This window comes from Rhinolophus sinicus, linkage group LG01 (assembly GCF_036562045.2).
Source record: "Rhinolophus sinicus isolate RSC01 linkage group LG01, ASM3656204v1, whole genome shotgun sequence".
NCBI classification, from domain to species: Eukaryota; Metazoa; Chordata; class Mammalia; order Chiroptera; family Rhinolophidae; genus Rhinolophus; species Rhinolophus sinicus.
Window position 1 is genome coordinate 176,954,115 of NC_133751.1, and position 17,329 is coordinate 176,971,443.

Genomic DNA, 17,329 nt, shown 5'->3' on the forward strand with positions numbered 1-17,329 from the left:
ATTTGCCCTACACATAGCAGACTGTTCCCAGTCGATTGGCCCAGGGCTCCTGATAGTGTGTCTTAGCCTCAGGGTCTACACAGGTGGTTCATGAGGAGCCAGCATGAATGGATCCAGGCATTCTGCTTTCCTGTAGATAGTAGAGGTTTCTCAACACCTGAAAGAAGTAGCAGCCATCAGATACTGAAGGATGTTGGCTGTGATTAGAGATTTCTTATATTTATCACCTTTTGGTATTTTGAAGATTTTTTAAACTCGGGACTCTAGATTTAAACCATATGTAACCATTTAAATCATTTTTATAGGACTGTTATCATGAAGTGGAGTTTACCTGAACTTTGAAGTGAAATTAATTGATTTTTATGTTTACCTAATTGAAATTTCCTACTTAAAGGTTAATATAAGGGACAAAGGAATATCTTTCAAGGAAAAAAAAAAACAAAACCCTGAATTTTAGGAGGGTGTATTTAAGTTTTGCTTATCTTTCATTGGTTTTGTATTTATTTACTCTCTTATAGTATTTATACTACAAATTACATTGCAAATTCTTTTTTCTTGAACTACAAAGTGAAATATTACAATGTGTGTTGGGGAGTACTATGATGGGATATAAAGGTATATGTGACTCAGTTGCAGTACTCATGTTCAATTCATCTTTGAACTTATCATGAGATCTGGCTTTTAATATCAAAATATTCTTTCTTACACCAACGTGGATGAGAGGATTGAAGTGTTTCCTTGCACACTGATAAAATCAATCTCATCCTCCTATTGGGATGGCATAGAGGGAATGCTGATGCTAGGAGAAAAGATCGTTGTGCCGAATGTGAGTGGTCCTAGTTCTGAAGGAGTGGTTCTTCAGCATAGTTTAAGTTTCCAGGACTGTCACTGGACTTGCACCCTGTGGAAGCCTAGTGTAGAAGGAAGACTGAAAACTTTGAAGTCACTGACTGGGACTGAAATACTGGTTCTATCACTTCCTGTTGGCTTTGACTTTGAGTAACCTAATTGACTATTTTTTTTTGTTTCTGTATTAAATATTCTTTTAATAGCTTTTCCCTCCTGGTTACAAAAGTAATGCATATTCAATATTAAGACACCTGGAAAACATAACAACACAGAAAAAAACCCTCTGTGTCTATCTACCATCTGGAGACAGCCATTGCTAACCTAATTGACGTTTTTGATCCTTAGTTTCCTTATCTGTAAAGTTGATATCAGAATACTTCATAGAGGATTATCTGGTACATAGAAAATAGTTATCTGAACACGAGTCCTTTTCCCCAACGGTGATTTCCTAGTCATATACGGAAAGTCTTAATATTCTCACTGGATTTTTCTTAGGCCTAGTGGTCTGGAGTGACTTCCCTGGGCTGGAAGAACTCGATTGCCATAGCTGGTCTTTGATTCTGAGCGAGGTATTTTCAGGTTTACTGGGCCTGGCCAGTTTCCTTTCAGTTGCCTTTTGTCTATTCTAGATTTCAAATTTCTCCATTTTATAATCAATTGTCCTTCTAATTTTGCTACTGCTTATTTTGGATCTGTTCTGATTTCTGTCTTAGGATGGAATTCTAGGATCCTTGAGGATGAGAAGCCTTATTGCATGGGCAGTGATAGCCATTTTTCTTTCTTAGAAGTCATTGTTTTATTTAGTCAGAAAACTGCAAACATGAAGATTCTGTTTGCAAATATTTATTAAGCCGATACTCTATGCCAGGCATAGTTCTGGGAGCTCAAGATACAGCAAGTAACAGCATAGACAGAGTATGCACATGGAGACTACATTCTCCATTTCAGTGGGGCAGAGATGGGAGGTCAGTATGATAGAATATATAAGTAAACAATTCCATGGACAGGACAGTTTATTCACAGTGATAAAGTTCTATGAGAAAACAAAACAGGATAATATGAGTAACATGGTATATGTGTGGGCTTGAAGGGGCAACTTGAGATTTGTGGTCAGAGGTCTGCCCTGCCCCATTTTGTCAACCAAGAGATTGCAGCTCATTGTTACTTGGCGAAAGGTTGGGAGGCAGAAATTGTGGGTGATAGTGATTTGGAAAGGGGGGTTGTTAATGGAGGGGGAGGAAGGTTCCCATGGCTGCTGACGTAACCAAATCTGGCTAACTTTTCTCTCAATTTTGGGAGTGGGGCCACAGAGTAGAATCTCTCTCCAGAGTGGTGGTGGTTTTTCTCCTTTTCATGTTCCTCCCCCTCTTGCCCCCCTTAACTGTAAACTTGAGTATCATGAGATGCCTTCTGAGCTTATGAAAGAAGACAACAGAAAAACTTGCTAGATCAGGGTCCAACTATTTTCTCAAAGCAGAATGAATTAGACAACAGCCTTTATGAACACACACTCAGAGCAAAGGCTTTAGAGGGGTGTGTGTGTGTGTGTGTGTGTGTGTGTGTGTGTGTGTGTTTGCCTTCACATGAGGGTGAGACAGAAGACTGCTAAGGGACGGAAGAGATGAGTCCAACTGGACATCATCTAGTTGAAACATAAAAAATTTTGTGCACATATGCTATACTTTCTGGATTCTTTTTTTTTTTTTTACTGACCTTAAATGTTAGTAAGATGACGCTAATTTTAAGACTTTAAAAATCAAATTATTATAAGAATGGTATACAAACCTGTAGAATGGGGGAATCTCTGTAAATGCTATTAATGCTATAGAACAAGATAATGAGTGAGATAGCTGCAGGTTTACATTTCTCAAAGGATAACCCAAAAATGGAATTTTTTTTTAGGGTAACAAAGAAAAATGAAACAACGAAAGCAACTGTAGAAGACAGAAGTAAACCATAGTAATAATTGAATATCAAAGAAAAAATGATAGCCTAAAATAGATTATACTTGTGAGGATACCAAATAAAAATATTTTGTCTACACGCTAGATGGGCATTTCCTGAAGTAATGGAGAAGAAGGACATGTACGCTTGCTTCAAGTCTGGGTGCCCTTTCATTTCTTTCCTCTAGTCTGTGGGTTATAAAGGCAGATCAGCTGAAAAGGAAACTTTGAGTTTCCCCTCCAGTCTTGTACACATCGGAAAGAAATTAAAAAGTGTTTACCATTATGGATGCAGTTCTCAGAATCTCACTAGAGGGTGGTGTTGGTTCTAAAACCAGAGGTTGCTAATCTAGTATATTCATTACTAGGCTGCATTTATATTTAAAGAAAAGATAATCTCAAGCCTTCCCAGTCTTTCCTAAAAGTTGATAAATGTCAAGCCTGAAACCTCTTAAGAGCCTCATCTCCTTGTAGTTCTGGCGGGTTGCAGCCCCAGAAGAGCCAGATAAAGTAGTGAAGAGATTACTGGGGGAGTTGAGTGGAAGATTCTAATTTCAGGTCCTGCACTAACTAGGAGACAAGAAATTAGTAAGGCTCCCGAGGCCTTCATCTCATCTGAAAATGAAAGGCCTGCCCTAGATGATCCCTAAATTTCCTTGCATCTCTAAAATCTTGAAATTCTAACAAATCCTGGGTCTGAAAGGCAGAAGATTTTCTCATATTCTTAGCCGGACAAAAGAACAAGTAACATCTAAGTATTAAATAATTAATAATTAAGCTATAATTTAACATTATAAATGAAGTTTAACATAGATTCTACAGCTGAAAGGCCTTTAAATTAAAACGTCACGTCTTCTGTCCTACCAGGGAAATCTCAGAGCAATCCTTTGCATCTATCTGAGCATTCTGTGGTTAATTTTAGTGACTTAATGCATCATCCAAAGCTATCTCTTCTCTTGGTTGCTAGCTTGCTGGAAGTGAGCAAAATATGCCTATATAGGATTATCTAGAAAAAGGAGTTCGAACCATTATTAAATAGGGATGTTTTAGGATAAGACTAAATCTCTCACCTCACCTTGTACTTAACCACCATCCGTTATTTCTGTGCTTTGTTACTAGTCACTCTCCAGACGGATTTAGTTGGTTCAGTTTCCTATTATCCTCACCGCTTTAATCTGATTCCCTTTCCTTGTCATCTATTTGCATTGCAGAGTGAACTGAAGATCTTTCCATAAAACCTTAAGCAAATCATCCAACTCCAGGGTCCCAGTAAATCCTAGTTTACCTCCGCATGGACTTGACTTTTAAGGGTTGGCGTGAGAGGCTGCAATTAACCTCTGATGGTGCGAAGATACGCTCCATCACCCCAAACGTTTTCACGTTAATATTCAACGCTCCTTTTCCTCCAATTTGCTGTGGTTTGCAAATGAAGGTTTCCTTCCCCCTCTCTCTCCCTTTTCTATCCCCGAATTTTGTTACATTTTCAGGCGCATTTCGAATATCTAAACTTCATAAAATATACAAAGAGCGCCGGCGGGTGCGCATACCCGCGCGCTCTCGCACTCTCACTCGAGTACACGAGCCCCGCGGGGCCGGCTCCCGGTCACAGAACACATTCCATTCTCCACGCTCGGGCACACCCCTCGGCTGTGAGGATTGGTCGGGCCGACCCCGCTCGGAGAGGCGAGGCTCCTAAGAGGCCCAGACGCCTGCCAATCCCCACGGGCTGTCAAAACAAGTCTTCCCTCCCTGTCACAACAGAGTGGAGTGGAGACTGCCGCCGCTGCCGCCGCTGCCGCCGCGCTTCCTGGGGCAGCTGCGCCGCTGTCCGCGGGCAGGTGGCGGGTGCGCCGGCCGCGGTCGCCCAGCTCCGGCCCCGCTCAGGCCGTGTGCGTCCCGGCCTCGGAGGCCGCCGGGCCAGGCGCCCAGTGCCTTTTGTTTCGCGTAGAGCGGCGTTTGCCTCCGGTTTCAGATACCCGCGTCTCCTTCTCGCCTCTCCTCTCCTGCTCATCCTCCTCCCGACACCCGCCGCCGTCCCCCAGCGGACTGCCGGCCTCCTGGACTAAAGCCCGAGGACGTCTCTATTCCAGCGATGCCTCCGCTCCAGAAACTTGCCGCCGCCGCGGGCGAGTGGTGAAACAAAGTGTGGCGGGGCCGCCTCCTGGTGCTGAGCGCACGGTTACCCAGCGGCTGGACTCCGCCGCCGCCTCCCGCCTGAGAGCCCGAAACGCGCCCAGCCATGGCCGAGGGCGCGGCCGGCAGGGAGGGTCCCCCGCCGCCCGACGCAGCCGGGGGTGAAGACGACCCCCGAGTGGGCTCTGACGGTGCCTCCGGGGATGGCGTGGCGGCAGCCCTTGGGAGTCGGTCGAGGGACCGTCGCAGCGGGGTCGTGTTGCCAGTCGCTGCTGGGGCCCCGGCGGACAGCGAGGCTGGCCTCTTGGAAGCGGCGCGGGCTACCCCCCGCCGCAGCAGCATCATCAAGGTAAGCGAGGCCGCGCCGCCCCGGGAGCGTGGATGTGGGTGTGGGTGGTGGGTGGGTCAGGGACCGGGGCAGGACGTACTGTCCGGAGGCATCGCAGGCTCGGCATTGTTTTCCCCCATCTCCTTCATTACCAAATCTTCCTTCCTCGTCCGGAGGTTCCCAGACTCAACTCCTGGCCGTGAGAAGCAGAAGTGACTTTTTTTTCCTGACAGCCGAGGAAAAGTTCCGCTCTGCGTCTTTGCGTTTTCATGGATACTTTCCCTCATTTTCACTGAAAGCTTCACTAAACCGTCGATGCAAGGAGAAGGGGAGGACTCAATATAAATGCAGAGCCACGGGATGGTAGTGCACTGCTCACCAGAGAAAGGTTAGCTAGCTTTCCCTTCACCGTAAAGGAAATGCACTGTTTACCTTCAAGTGAAAAACAAACAAACAAACAAGCAAACAACACTCTCTAGACTCAAACGGTCCCGAATTCTCAAGCGTGAACTTTCCGGGTAGGCAGGCAGTGTTCAGTGAACCTTTCAGCAAAGTAAGGAGCGATTGCAGAGCCCAGAGTTTCTGCGCTGCAGAAAGCGCGACTGGAACGCAATCAATCCCCCAGCATCATCCCAGGTCCTTTCGGTTACCACTACATCCCTACCCCTCAACTACCAGTCAGGATTTCTCCTCATTTGGCAAGATTTTTGTAAGCCTCGCCCCTCCCTTATCGCTTTCTGTCTTCCTTCCACCTGGGGCTTGTTTCCTGTTTGAGATTTCATCTTTTGGATGCATGACATGGGGGGTCTCCTGGAAGTCAGAACTCTCCACTGTCTCACAGTCTTTGGAAAAGGGTCTCAGCATAAATGCAAGGGAGTAATCATGTGCATGTGAGAGTAAAATCGATTTTGGTAGAGCGGTCATTGTGAAAGTATATATATATATATATATATATATATATATATATATATATATATATATATATATGATAGTGAAAGATGGACTTGAAACTATTTACTATTCAACTTACATGGTGTGCTAATACATTCAAAACCTTTGTTCAAGGATAAGCTGTGTAACCACCACCTAACGCTTCTCTCTTTCTAAAGCTCCAAATTGGAGCTCCCAGCGCCAGTGTGGGTGTGTGGGTAGATCGCACCCACAGTACATCTACCGGGCTCCAAGTATAGTTTAGGCTTTTCCCCAAGACTGACACATGGAAGTTTAAAACCAACAGGGAGATTTCTATGATGAAAGAATCGTGCGTGGTAGCTGCAAATGCTTGTAGTAGTTGCTGTTATTTTGCGACTTTTAAATTATGTGAAAAGGAGTGTTCTATTCTGGGTGTGATTTTGGATAAAAGGGAAATGATCGCTTTTTTCTTTTAATCCACAGATCAGAAACCATATTGTTTTGAAACTTAAAAAAAAAATCACAGTTAGGAAACATACATTTTGTTCTTGTTCTTTTATATATATTTTTTTGAGGTATAATTGGCATATAGCATTATATTAGTTTCAGGCGCACAACATGATTCAATGTTTGTATATATTGTGAAATGACCGCCAGGATAAGTCTCGTTAACATCTATAACCTGATACATAGTTTCAAAATTCTCTTTTTTGTGATGAGAACTTTTAAGATTTACTCTTTTAACAACTTTCAAAAATGAAATACAATATTATTAACTATAGTCACCATGCTGTACATTAGATCCACATGACTTTTTTTATAACTGGAAGTTTGTACCTTCTGATTCTTCATCTATTTTACCCATCTCTCTACCCCACTAGCAGCTACCAATCTACTCTCTGTGTCTTTTCTTTTAAGATTCTACATATAAATGAGATCATACAATATTTGAAGAAACATCCAGTTTGGATTCTAAGATATTGATACTAAATATGATTTTGTGTGTGTGAAAAAAACACACACCATGAGATAGTTTAAAATATATCATCATAAAAGGCCGTGGCCTCTATAGTTTTGTAAAAAGTAAAAGTAACAGTGCAAGTAATATAAAAATTCTTGCAACTAAATTTTTAATTTTGAAATCGTACCATATACTGGTTTATATTCTCAGAAGGGTCCTTGCTGTGTGCCTCTTTTGTTTTGAAGTTTTTTTTCTAGACAGAAAAAGACGGAGGCAACAGAGTATCAACTTGATCTTTTTCCTTTTTAATAGTAAAATAAACATTTACTAAATGGTCTTTAAAATTAAAGATTCTAGAAAGTGAAGTGAATTATCATTTTTATTTAAAATTAGGTTTTATTGAAAAAGTAATATATATACGTATGATAAAAAAGTCAAGTGTCGCAAAGGAGTATGAAGAGAAAATTCCCAGCCACTCCACACTCCCGCTTACATAGTCCATCCCCATAGCTGTTAACACTTTCTTATGTATCCTTCCAGAAATATTCAATACATGTATAAGAACATGTATCTAAACATATCTGTGGTGAACCATTGAAGCTTCTCATTTATACAATAAAATTTGGTTAGAGTTTTACAGGCCTTGTATCTTCATATTTGCTCCAAACGTTTTTGATGCCTGGAAGGTTATCTAATCATTGTGATTAGTCCGTTAATCTTCAAGTATAACCGGGTAGGTTGTAGGTGATGGCAGTACCTTGGGGTCTGTGCCCAGAGACCTTCATTCCCTTCCACTGGGGAAAGAGTCAGGAGATGGGCTCTGTTCTACTCCCTTTCTGATATCAAGGACCTTTCTGTTGACATCTTGAATCTGCTGCCCCTTGGTTTGTTTACTTTACGTAGTGAAAAATAAGTTTCTTAAAAAGGTCTAGATCATGTAAGAAATACGTAGCACATGTTCTGTGTTGAGAAAAAACATATACTTCATAGTTTTGCTAAGAGTTCTTTTTATTTAGCATTGAAACATATACAAACAAGAAAGGACTTTTGTATATTTTATATTAATCAAACTATTAAATGCTGTTCTGAATAGCCTTAGTATAGTAATAATCAGTATTCATGATGATCTCTGAACCACTGAAAGATTGTGAATCATCAAATATTAAATTCTTTTCAGTTCAATTTAGGGTATTATGTCTATCCTAATTATTTTAATGCTAATTCTCTATTAAGTTGAGTATTAGATGAATCAAAATAGTGCATTTCTCTATCATGCCAGAAAACAGACCATCTTGTATATTAATAAAAGGAATACTTTTAGTAAATTTGCCCTCCCTAATTTATGAAAACATGTGTTTAGTTGAAAAACATTTTCCTTCTTAGCTAATGAAAATATTGACTTTATCATTAAACATATTCAGAAAGTCTTATTCCTCCTATTAGGTTAGTGCAAAGTAATTGCGGTTTTGTAATTATTTTTAACCTTTTAAACCGCAATTACTTTTGCACCAACCTAATATAATTGTGTTTCTTCCCTTATATGCCCAGTCCTAAATTAAAAAAAAAAACAAACTAAGATGGGAATTAAACTAGGTTCTCTTTAATTTGTCCATTTGCCCCTGTGTTTTCCTGTGTGATTATTTCTGACATCATTGACATTGATAAATGTTGCATGTTTTTTGATAAGTGCATTTTTGTATACCACAATACTGCTACAGACTCCAGCTTAATTGCTTCTTGAAGACTTGTGGTTTAAAATGACAAGTTAATTACATGCAAAATTGATAATATCTAACAATTATGTACTATTCTGCATTTGAATATATTGCTACTTAAGAAATTAGACCATTTGTCTATCCGGTACTTGCTATCCAACTTATATGTTTAAAATATTTAACATTTTGGATTAGAATTTATTGCTCTGTAACTGTAATGTTCTGGAAAAAGAAAGTAATGTAACTTATTCCCTACTAGATTTTGGGAACTGAGATACATACATGTTTTTAAAATAGCAGTTGATTTTTCTTCCATTATATGTAACATATTGAAAGGTTCCACTTTTTTCATTTCCTTGTTTAAAAATGTGTTTTATTTATGTAAAGTTGGTATATAATCTTATATTTGTTATATTGGTTTCAGGTGTACAACATAGCGATTTGACATGTTTAGACCTTACAGTGTGATCACCCCACTAATTAAAGTAATCATCTGTCACTGTTTAAACTTATCACAATATTATTGACTCTATTCCCCTTCCCTTTATCACTCATCCCCCCACCCTTTCCCTTCTGGTAACCGTCCCTTTGGTCTGTTTCTATGAGTCTGTTTTTGTTTTGTTTTGTTTGTTTGTTTGTTAGATTCCACATATAAGTGAAATCATATGGTATTTGTCTTTCTCTGCCTGACTTATTTCACTTAGCCTAATACCCTCTAGCTCTATCTATGTTGTTGCAATTGGCAAGATTTCATTCTTTTTTATTGCTGTGTAATATTCCATTGTATATATACACCACATCTTATTTTTCCATTCATCTATTGATGGATACCCAGATTGCTTCCATACCTTGGCTATTAAAAAATAATGCTGCAATGAACATAAGGGTGCATATATCTTTTTGAATTACTGTTGTTGTTTTTTTGTTAAATACCCAGGAGTGGAATTGCTGGGTCATTAGTTTTTTGAGGAATCTACATATTGTTTTCCATAGTGGCAGCACTACATCCTCTCCAAGACATGTTATTTATTGACTTTTTGATGATAGCCATTCTGACTAGTGTGAGGTGGTGTCTCATTGTGGTTTTGCATTTCCCTGATGGTTAGTGATGCTGAGAATCTTTTCATATGTCTGTTGGCCATCTGTATGTCTTCTCTGGAGAAAGGTCTTTACATGTCTTCTGCCCATTTTTTGATTGGATTATATTTTTTCATTATTGAGTTGTATGAGTTTCTTATATATTTTGGATATCAACACTTTATTGGATATATCATTTGAGAATATACTGTTCCATTCGGTAGGTTGCCTTTCTGTTGAGGGTTTCCTTCGCTGTGCAGAAGTTTTTAAATTCCTTTTGATTCTACTTAACTATGAGTTCTCTGGAAGAAATTATCCCTTAGATCTCATGGACATAGGTGGGTGGGATGAATACTCAGGAGTTGGGGATGAGGTACTGAGAATGGCGCTGAAGCAGCTAAAAGTAACGGCTGTGGTGTTGTTCATGTATCATTATTTTATATCACGGCTAATCTCATTTTGTCATGTTCCTTGTGAGGTTAGTGTAGTAGGTTTCTGAAATGCAGCCTCAAAGATGTGACTTGGGTACCTATTGACCCACATTAAAATTATGGCTCTCCTCATTGAGTCAAGGGAAATTTTATTCACATTTATTGAGTTCTGCTACTATGAGTCAAGTACTAAACTAGGCGCTTTCACACATTATATCCCTTAATCCTCACAGCAAACCCTCTAAAGTAGAGAAGGGAAGCACAGAGAGCTACTGATACAATGTGGAGTCAGGATTCATAGCTGTGTCTGCCTAACTCCGAACTTGAGCTCTTGTGCTGATTGTCTGATGCAGGGAGCCCACAATCCATGAGTACTTTCTAGGTTAGAAACAACATGAAGATATAAGGGAGTTTCAGAAGAGTCTGAATCTTGGGCCCCAAGGCTTGTGGGATAAATGATCCTTTCTCTGCACCCTTCTCCTTCCCAAATCAGAACACTTGGAGATGGATGACTCTACAAAGGGCTTACGAACTTTCCCGTCTTTGATCAAGTCGTTCGCCTGCACTGTATGTTAAAAGGCAGAGCAATTTGGCAGGTGTCCCACTTGCGATCAATATTGGGAGTGTCCACCTGTCGTTTTACACCAGGCCACTTCTCCCATATCTCCATAGACAGTTGAGTTTGTGAAGGGTTAGATTCTCTTTTAGACGGATATATAGGGGGAACAAAAGCCTGGGGCATAAGAATATGTATTATTCTAGGGGATCTAATATTGAAACTCTGAAAGCTTTTTTTTTTTTTAAAGATAGAGACAGTTATGAAGGGAAGTTAAGGGTGATTGAAAAATAACTTAAAAATTTTAGACACACCATAAGTTAAATAGCCTTCTATAGATTGGCCTGGGAATTAATCAATATTTATAGATTTTTTTTTTTTTGCCTGTAGAAATTTGTGTTAAAAGTTCCAAATAACCAACTTTTCAGTGAATTTTGGGAAATGACCTGATTGTACAGCGGGGCTGGCCTGCCTTCACTAAAGGGGTGTCATGAGCACGTCTAATGGCCTCAGTTGGGGGTATGATTCAGCTGTATAAATATCACTGAACTTCTTGGGTGGATTTGTTTTATTATCCCAGTAACTTCAGTCAGAGTGTTTACTTTCTCTGAAATTGCCATAGAAACATGGTCACATTTCACCTTAGAAATGGTCACTTCTCCTTGTGGTGCCTTTATGTTGTGATTTCTTATAGCACCTCTCAAGAGAATTAGGAATACAATTTGAAGAGGCTTGACATATTTTGATGAAAGAGTTTAAAAGTGCCTGTTGATTTGTGTTTGTTACTACTGTCAGAATTTACACTATTGGTTTTCTTTCTTAAAAATATACTAAGGTTCAAAAAGTATAAGTTAGTTCCATCGCTGTTTAGTTCCAAACGTACATTGCCAATTAAGACTGAATAGTTGTTTTCGTAGTCTTTTTCTTTCTGCTGTCATGGAGAAAACAGGTAATGAAATTTTATACAGTAAAATGTCAGTTGAACACATATTGACCAATAACTCCTCAGGCACAGTAGGGTATTATGAAAAGACATCCGGAGACAGCTGACTTTACCTTTGGTGCTACTGAATAAACAATCCATTAATACTTCTAGGAAATGCTAGAGCAACTAATTGGTCAGGCAGTAGGTTTGGGAGTAACTCAAAGAAAGAATTGCAGCTGCCTTCCTCTCTACCACAGTGGCTTCTGTTTAGCTTTAATAACTGTGAACATTAAACATAATTCCACTTTTAGGAGCAGTGTCAAAACTGAGACATGTATAAGACGGTACATTAAAAAAATTATCCACCTTAAAATGACTAAACAGAATAAAGAGGCAGGATTAAAGTTGCTTTTTGAGTTTCCCATTGGGATCTCAGTAGTGTAAATGAACCATTGGTTATTAGGTGTGGTGAGAGAATATTTTGGTTGCACTTACAATCTAAATCTAAAGTAATAATGTATCACTAAACCTTGATATAATACAACTTGTCAGTTCTACAAATCTCATATTTTGGTGTGTTTTAATGATGTAAAAAAGGTTTATTTGTAGTTTTATTTATATCTTATTTATCTCTGTATCCAAGTTCCTATAATAAGATTCAGTAACAGAATTTATTGTAATTAATGAGTATACTAAAGGGATAATAACAATTAGGACCAAATAGTCAAGTTCTATAACAACAACATTCTGTCTTGTTTTAAATCTTAGCCAATGTATTGTGTATTTCAGCTAACATTTGATAGCAACAAAATCGAAGTAGGACAAAGTATCAGAACACTCCTTTGGATTTAAAATTGGATTTCATTTGTAATTTTATAGATAACATCTGATGTGGATGTGTTTAAGAAAGATATAATCTAGTTTATTTTCAACAGTACCGTTATAACTCCCCTCACTAATAATTAATCTAGCATTACTTTGAGAAAAGTAGGATTGTACATGTGAATAGAAACGAATAATTATTTATATTATCATTATCACTCTAGGAAGAAGAAAGGCAAGTTAATTTTGAAAATAATACAATCCATCCAAAACAAAACAACATAACCTCTCAACTATTTTAGTAAGTGTACTTAGTTTCTAACCATTTCTTAATTTGTAAACTTACGGAACTGTGTAGCTATTGCAGGCAAAAATATTGTGTTTTTCCTTAACCATACAACTTTGTATTTAAAAGTTTAAAATACCTTTGAAAGAGAATATCTGCTTTGTTAATTATTTTCCGTTGACCTGTTCAGGGGCCTTTAAAAGATGTTAAAGCTATAGTAGGCTAGCTACAGGTAATAAGTAAAGTAGGCAAACTCGCATTATTGTATGATAAAACATAACGGTTAGGAATGGTGATGAAATTGTGTATAGAACACCCTCCCTGTGAGGTGTTGAGGGAGATAAATGCACAAGGAAGGAAGAAGAATGCTTTCCTGTTAGCTGGGACCAAGATTACAAGGCAGAACTCTGGAAAGCTGGACCTGATCACCTCATAGGTGCTTTGCCCTGAAGTCCCAAACCAAAGCAGGCTAAACAGCCTGTGAGCTTCAAGCTTGCAACCCACATCCCAGATCTGACAGCTGAAGATGAGGGTGGGCTGCTCAGGAGCACACCCCCTAGGGCCAGAGAGTAGGGAGTCAGCAGGGGGAGAGCGTGTTTTCTCTCCACTTGGCTCAGGCAGAGTTAGGGTCTGACTCAGGAACAGGGCAACTGTGTCTGAAGAGTGAGTGCCAACTGCCCTGCTATGCTCCCCTCCAGGGCAGCGCGCTTGTTGGGTTGAGGAGACAGAGAGGAGACCATGAGATGTGCATTCTGCCCTTATCTTCTTTCAAAGCTTCGCCTCCATAAAACAGCCCATCAATGGTCTTCAACTTGCAGTTTCTTAATCATTTATCATGACTAATTTTGGGAGGAGGGAGTAGTTGTGGGGGTGGGGTGACGAAGTCTGTGCTCCCCCTGGAGGCTGACATACAAGATGCAAACACATCTGAAGCATGTGGTGAATTCCTGTTTTTAAATACTTTGGAATTACTGATTCTGGGGTATAATTAAATATTATATATTTAGAAATGTTATTAATAATTACATAGCTTTCTTTTTCTGTTTAATCGAATAGATGAAACACACAGTAACATCATGAAGATATTTTTCTGTTGAGAAATTTTTTTTATAATAGTAGCAAATGCTTATATAATTTGTATTATAAGTGTGGCATTGTTCTAAGCACTTTATATGTATTAACTTAGTCAATATTTATAATAACTATATGAGATGAGTATTTTTATTATTACCTCCATTTTTACAGATGGAGAGATCTTAAGTGAATTGCCCAAGGACACATAGATAGTAAATGGCAGAACCAGGAAATGGACCCAAATAGTCTAGTTCCTAAAGTTGCCTTTAATTTTTATGCTATACATTCTTTTAAATAATATTGATTTAAACCTTTGCTGTTGTGGATGAAATAGCAGACATGTTATGGTTACCTTAACAACTAAGTTTAGTTGACAAATCAAAAAGGAACAATTCTAAAAAGTTTTGTTCAACTCTCTTAAGGATTATTTGAATATCTTTTTTCATAGTTTCACAGCCTTTCATGTAAAATACCCATGACATTACATTAATACTGTAATGTATTACATTATGTATGTAATGTATCACATACAGTGGGACTCATGTTCATATGTTTTTACTCTTTGAACAGAATTAGCATCTTTACCATGAAGCAAGAATATGTGATCCAACTTTGGTATAATTTACACAAGCTAAGGATGGACAGTTACTTAATCACTGATCACTGATATGATTTACTTTATAGTTTGATAGTTTTGTCTTCCAGCATCAATAAATCAACGAGTATCTGAGTTTCTAATCCAAGGAAGTTGCCATTTTGTTAAGTGGTAGTGGATATGATGCTGTATGATTAAGATTTCCTACCACTTACATTTGAGGTCGGTGTAGTTCCTCACACATAGGAGGAGCTTGGTCAATATTTGTGGAATTCCATTAAACTGAAAGTCTGTTGAATCATTTAATTCTTTTTTTCTTAGTAGAAATTCCAAAGTCAATATGTGGGAAATTCAAATGTATGATTATGTCATGAAATTGCTGTGCTTGTGGCTGCTTTATTGTATTGAAGGTAATGAGTCCATTCTGCTGTGCAGAGATGCAGAACCATGACCAAATGGTACCCAGAGGTTTGTTCTCATCTCTTGGAGACAGCCCAAGTATTTAAGGCACAGCCAGCTCTTCTGTTGAAACACTTGTATGATAGCTTTACTTATCTACCTGTGGTTATGTTAAATTATTGAAAGGATATAAAACTTTGGCTTTTTCTTTCTCTTCCTCCACCCCCCACCCCCCGTTTCTTTTCCTATTGCAGCATCTGTACAATAAAGTTTTTGGTCATAGTCTCTTAAAGTGGGTTTTTGGTTTTTTTTGGAAAAAAAGTAAGGCTTTTCCTAAACATCTGAAATGTAAATATTTTCCTAATACTTTCTCATGTTCAGTTAGTGTGGGATCAAGCTGGTTTTGTGATAAGTGCAGTGGTGTGTGCATGAGTCTATGTGTGTGCAGGCTTACGCTAGACATATTGGAAGTTACCAGCCTGAGCAGCTTCTGTCCTACAGCTGAGATGATGGTCTTTATCCAAAGACATGTTCGTCATCAAAGTAACTGTGTGGGCTGGTGAGAAGTCACACTCAGAAATGTTAGCACGTAAGCTTGACCACAAGTTTTCTGGGATTTCTGGGATTTGGGAAGAAGAGAAAGAGAAAGATCGAGGTGTGCTAAAGGGGAGTGGAGTTGGATGTGACCATTTCTATAAATGGGCAGGGTAAATGGCTTAACAAATGTTTCTTTAAATTTGTTTAAACAAATGTTTCTTTAAACATTCTGCCAGAAGTTGTGCATTTGTAAAGTCAAATTTATTTTTGATTTTGATTGCCTTTTGGTTCTTCTGGAGAGCCTTTTAACTAATGAGCACCTCACTCCTTAGCACACCTAACAGTAACTGCTGGGCAGAAAACCCCTTGAGCCTCAATATTCTGATGGAGGATCCAGGAAGGATTCGTCTGAGTTGTTGGTGGGAACGCTTGGTATTAACAGATAAGCTTTGTCTAGTTTGATGTTTCTCTAGCTCTAGCCCTAGGAAAGTCCAAAGAAATTCTTCATAGTTGCACCATCAGAATAACAGTCATCAATACAGACAAAATGACTTCTGACAACCAAGTTATCACAGCAGTTGGTGTAATATGATGGAAGCAGTTGTGAGTACTGGAAATAGCCATCAGAGTTTAAAACAAAAGGCTCTAAGGTTTCATGGGTTTAGGGGTTATGTTCAGCCATCACCCCTGGTGTTACGGAGAGGCAGCCTCCACTACTGTTTTTGCCTACCCCTCATCCCCAGGCTAATGGGCCCCAGAAGAGAGCCCATTCCTTTCACTTTCCTCATTGTAGGGGGAAGAGATCATGACTTTTTCTGAGGTTGAGGGAGAAAAGACTCATGAGAATCACGTGTAGAGATTGGGCGGGTAATGGTGGTGGCATCCAACAGTCAGTCCCCTCTCCACCAAGTCTCCCTGTAAGGTGGGGCTGATGCTCATCTCTTCTCTGGAAGGTACTGAGTTACTGGAACATCAGAGCCCCTGATGCCCTCCTGAGTGTGGAGAAAGGGGACACTGTAAAATATGGCCAGGTATCATACTGATGCCCCCACCTAAAGAGGCCATTGGGCAGAGGGACTCTAGTAACAAAAGGCTGGGGCAGGGGCTGAGTAAGGAATGGGAGGAAGAGGTCAGTGTCCAAGCCAGGTCTCTAACACCAATATGATGAATGTTTAGGAAGAAGGGCATTGAGGAGAACCTGCAGCTCCACAGACAGCAACATTTGGGTGCCTGCCTCACAAGAGAACCAGTGGTCAGTTCAGAGTTAACGTGAGGAGCAGAGAAAACTAACCCCGTGGGGCTCACAACATCCCTGCTGAGCCATCCATGGGGAGACCTTGGCCTCTCCTATTCTTCTTCGAGCCCAATCCTAGAAGGGAAGTGCAGGAAGAGAAAGGGAGAAGTGTGTTAGTAGACCCCCCCCCCCCAGCCCCAGCCTCTACAGCCAGCAATCTAGCTTGGGGGGCTATGAGGTAGAAAGAGGGCCTTGAATTGAACACGAAATTCAAATGAATAGGGCTGAGTTTTTAAGGACTTGAAAGAACCCTTCCTATAACTGAACGAGACTAAAACATGATGGAATCTGAGTGAGTTATTGCTAATAACTGGAGTACCTATGGGCAAAGGAGAGCTGAGATGGCATAGCTGGGACGGAGCAGTTGTGGGAAAAGGCATACTCACATGTTTCTACTCCACCAAGTAGAGACTGCTGAATTACCCACTTACATAGTCATAGAACCAGAGAGGTTTGAGATTGTTCTCTGGTCCTACTGCTTCATTTACTAAG

At 39.6% G+C, this 17,329-nt stretch overlaps 1 protein-coding gene across 2 annotated transcripts in view; it reads left to right on the plus strand.

The window, feature by feature from the left end:
* Nucleotides 1-4,518: 4,518 nt before the first annotated feature.
* The window catches only part of PLCL1 (phospholipase C like 1 (inactive)), a 301,184-nt gene continuing 288,373 nt past the window's right edge, over nucleotides 4,519-17,329 (plus strand). The window contains exon 1 of one of the 2 annotated variants that reach the window (XR_012498547.1): nucleotides 4,519-5,274. Coding sequence is in view for 1 of the 2 variants with exons in the window: in XM_019750756.2 (XP_019606315.2) it covers nucleotides 5,032-5,274 (243 nt within the window). In the remaining variant the exon portion in view is untranslated. The remainder of the gene's footprint in view (nucleotides 5,275-17,329) is intronic. The other variant, XM_019750756.2, reaches the window with a different exon arrangement.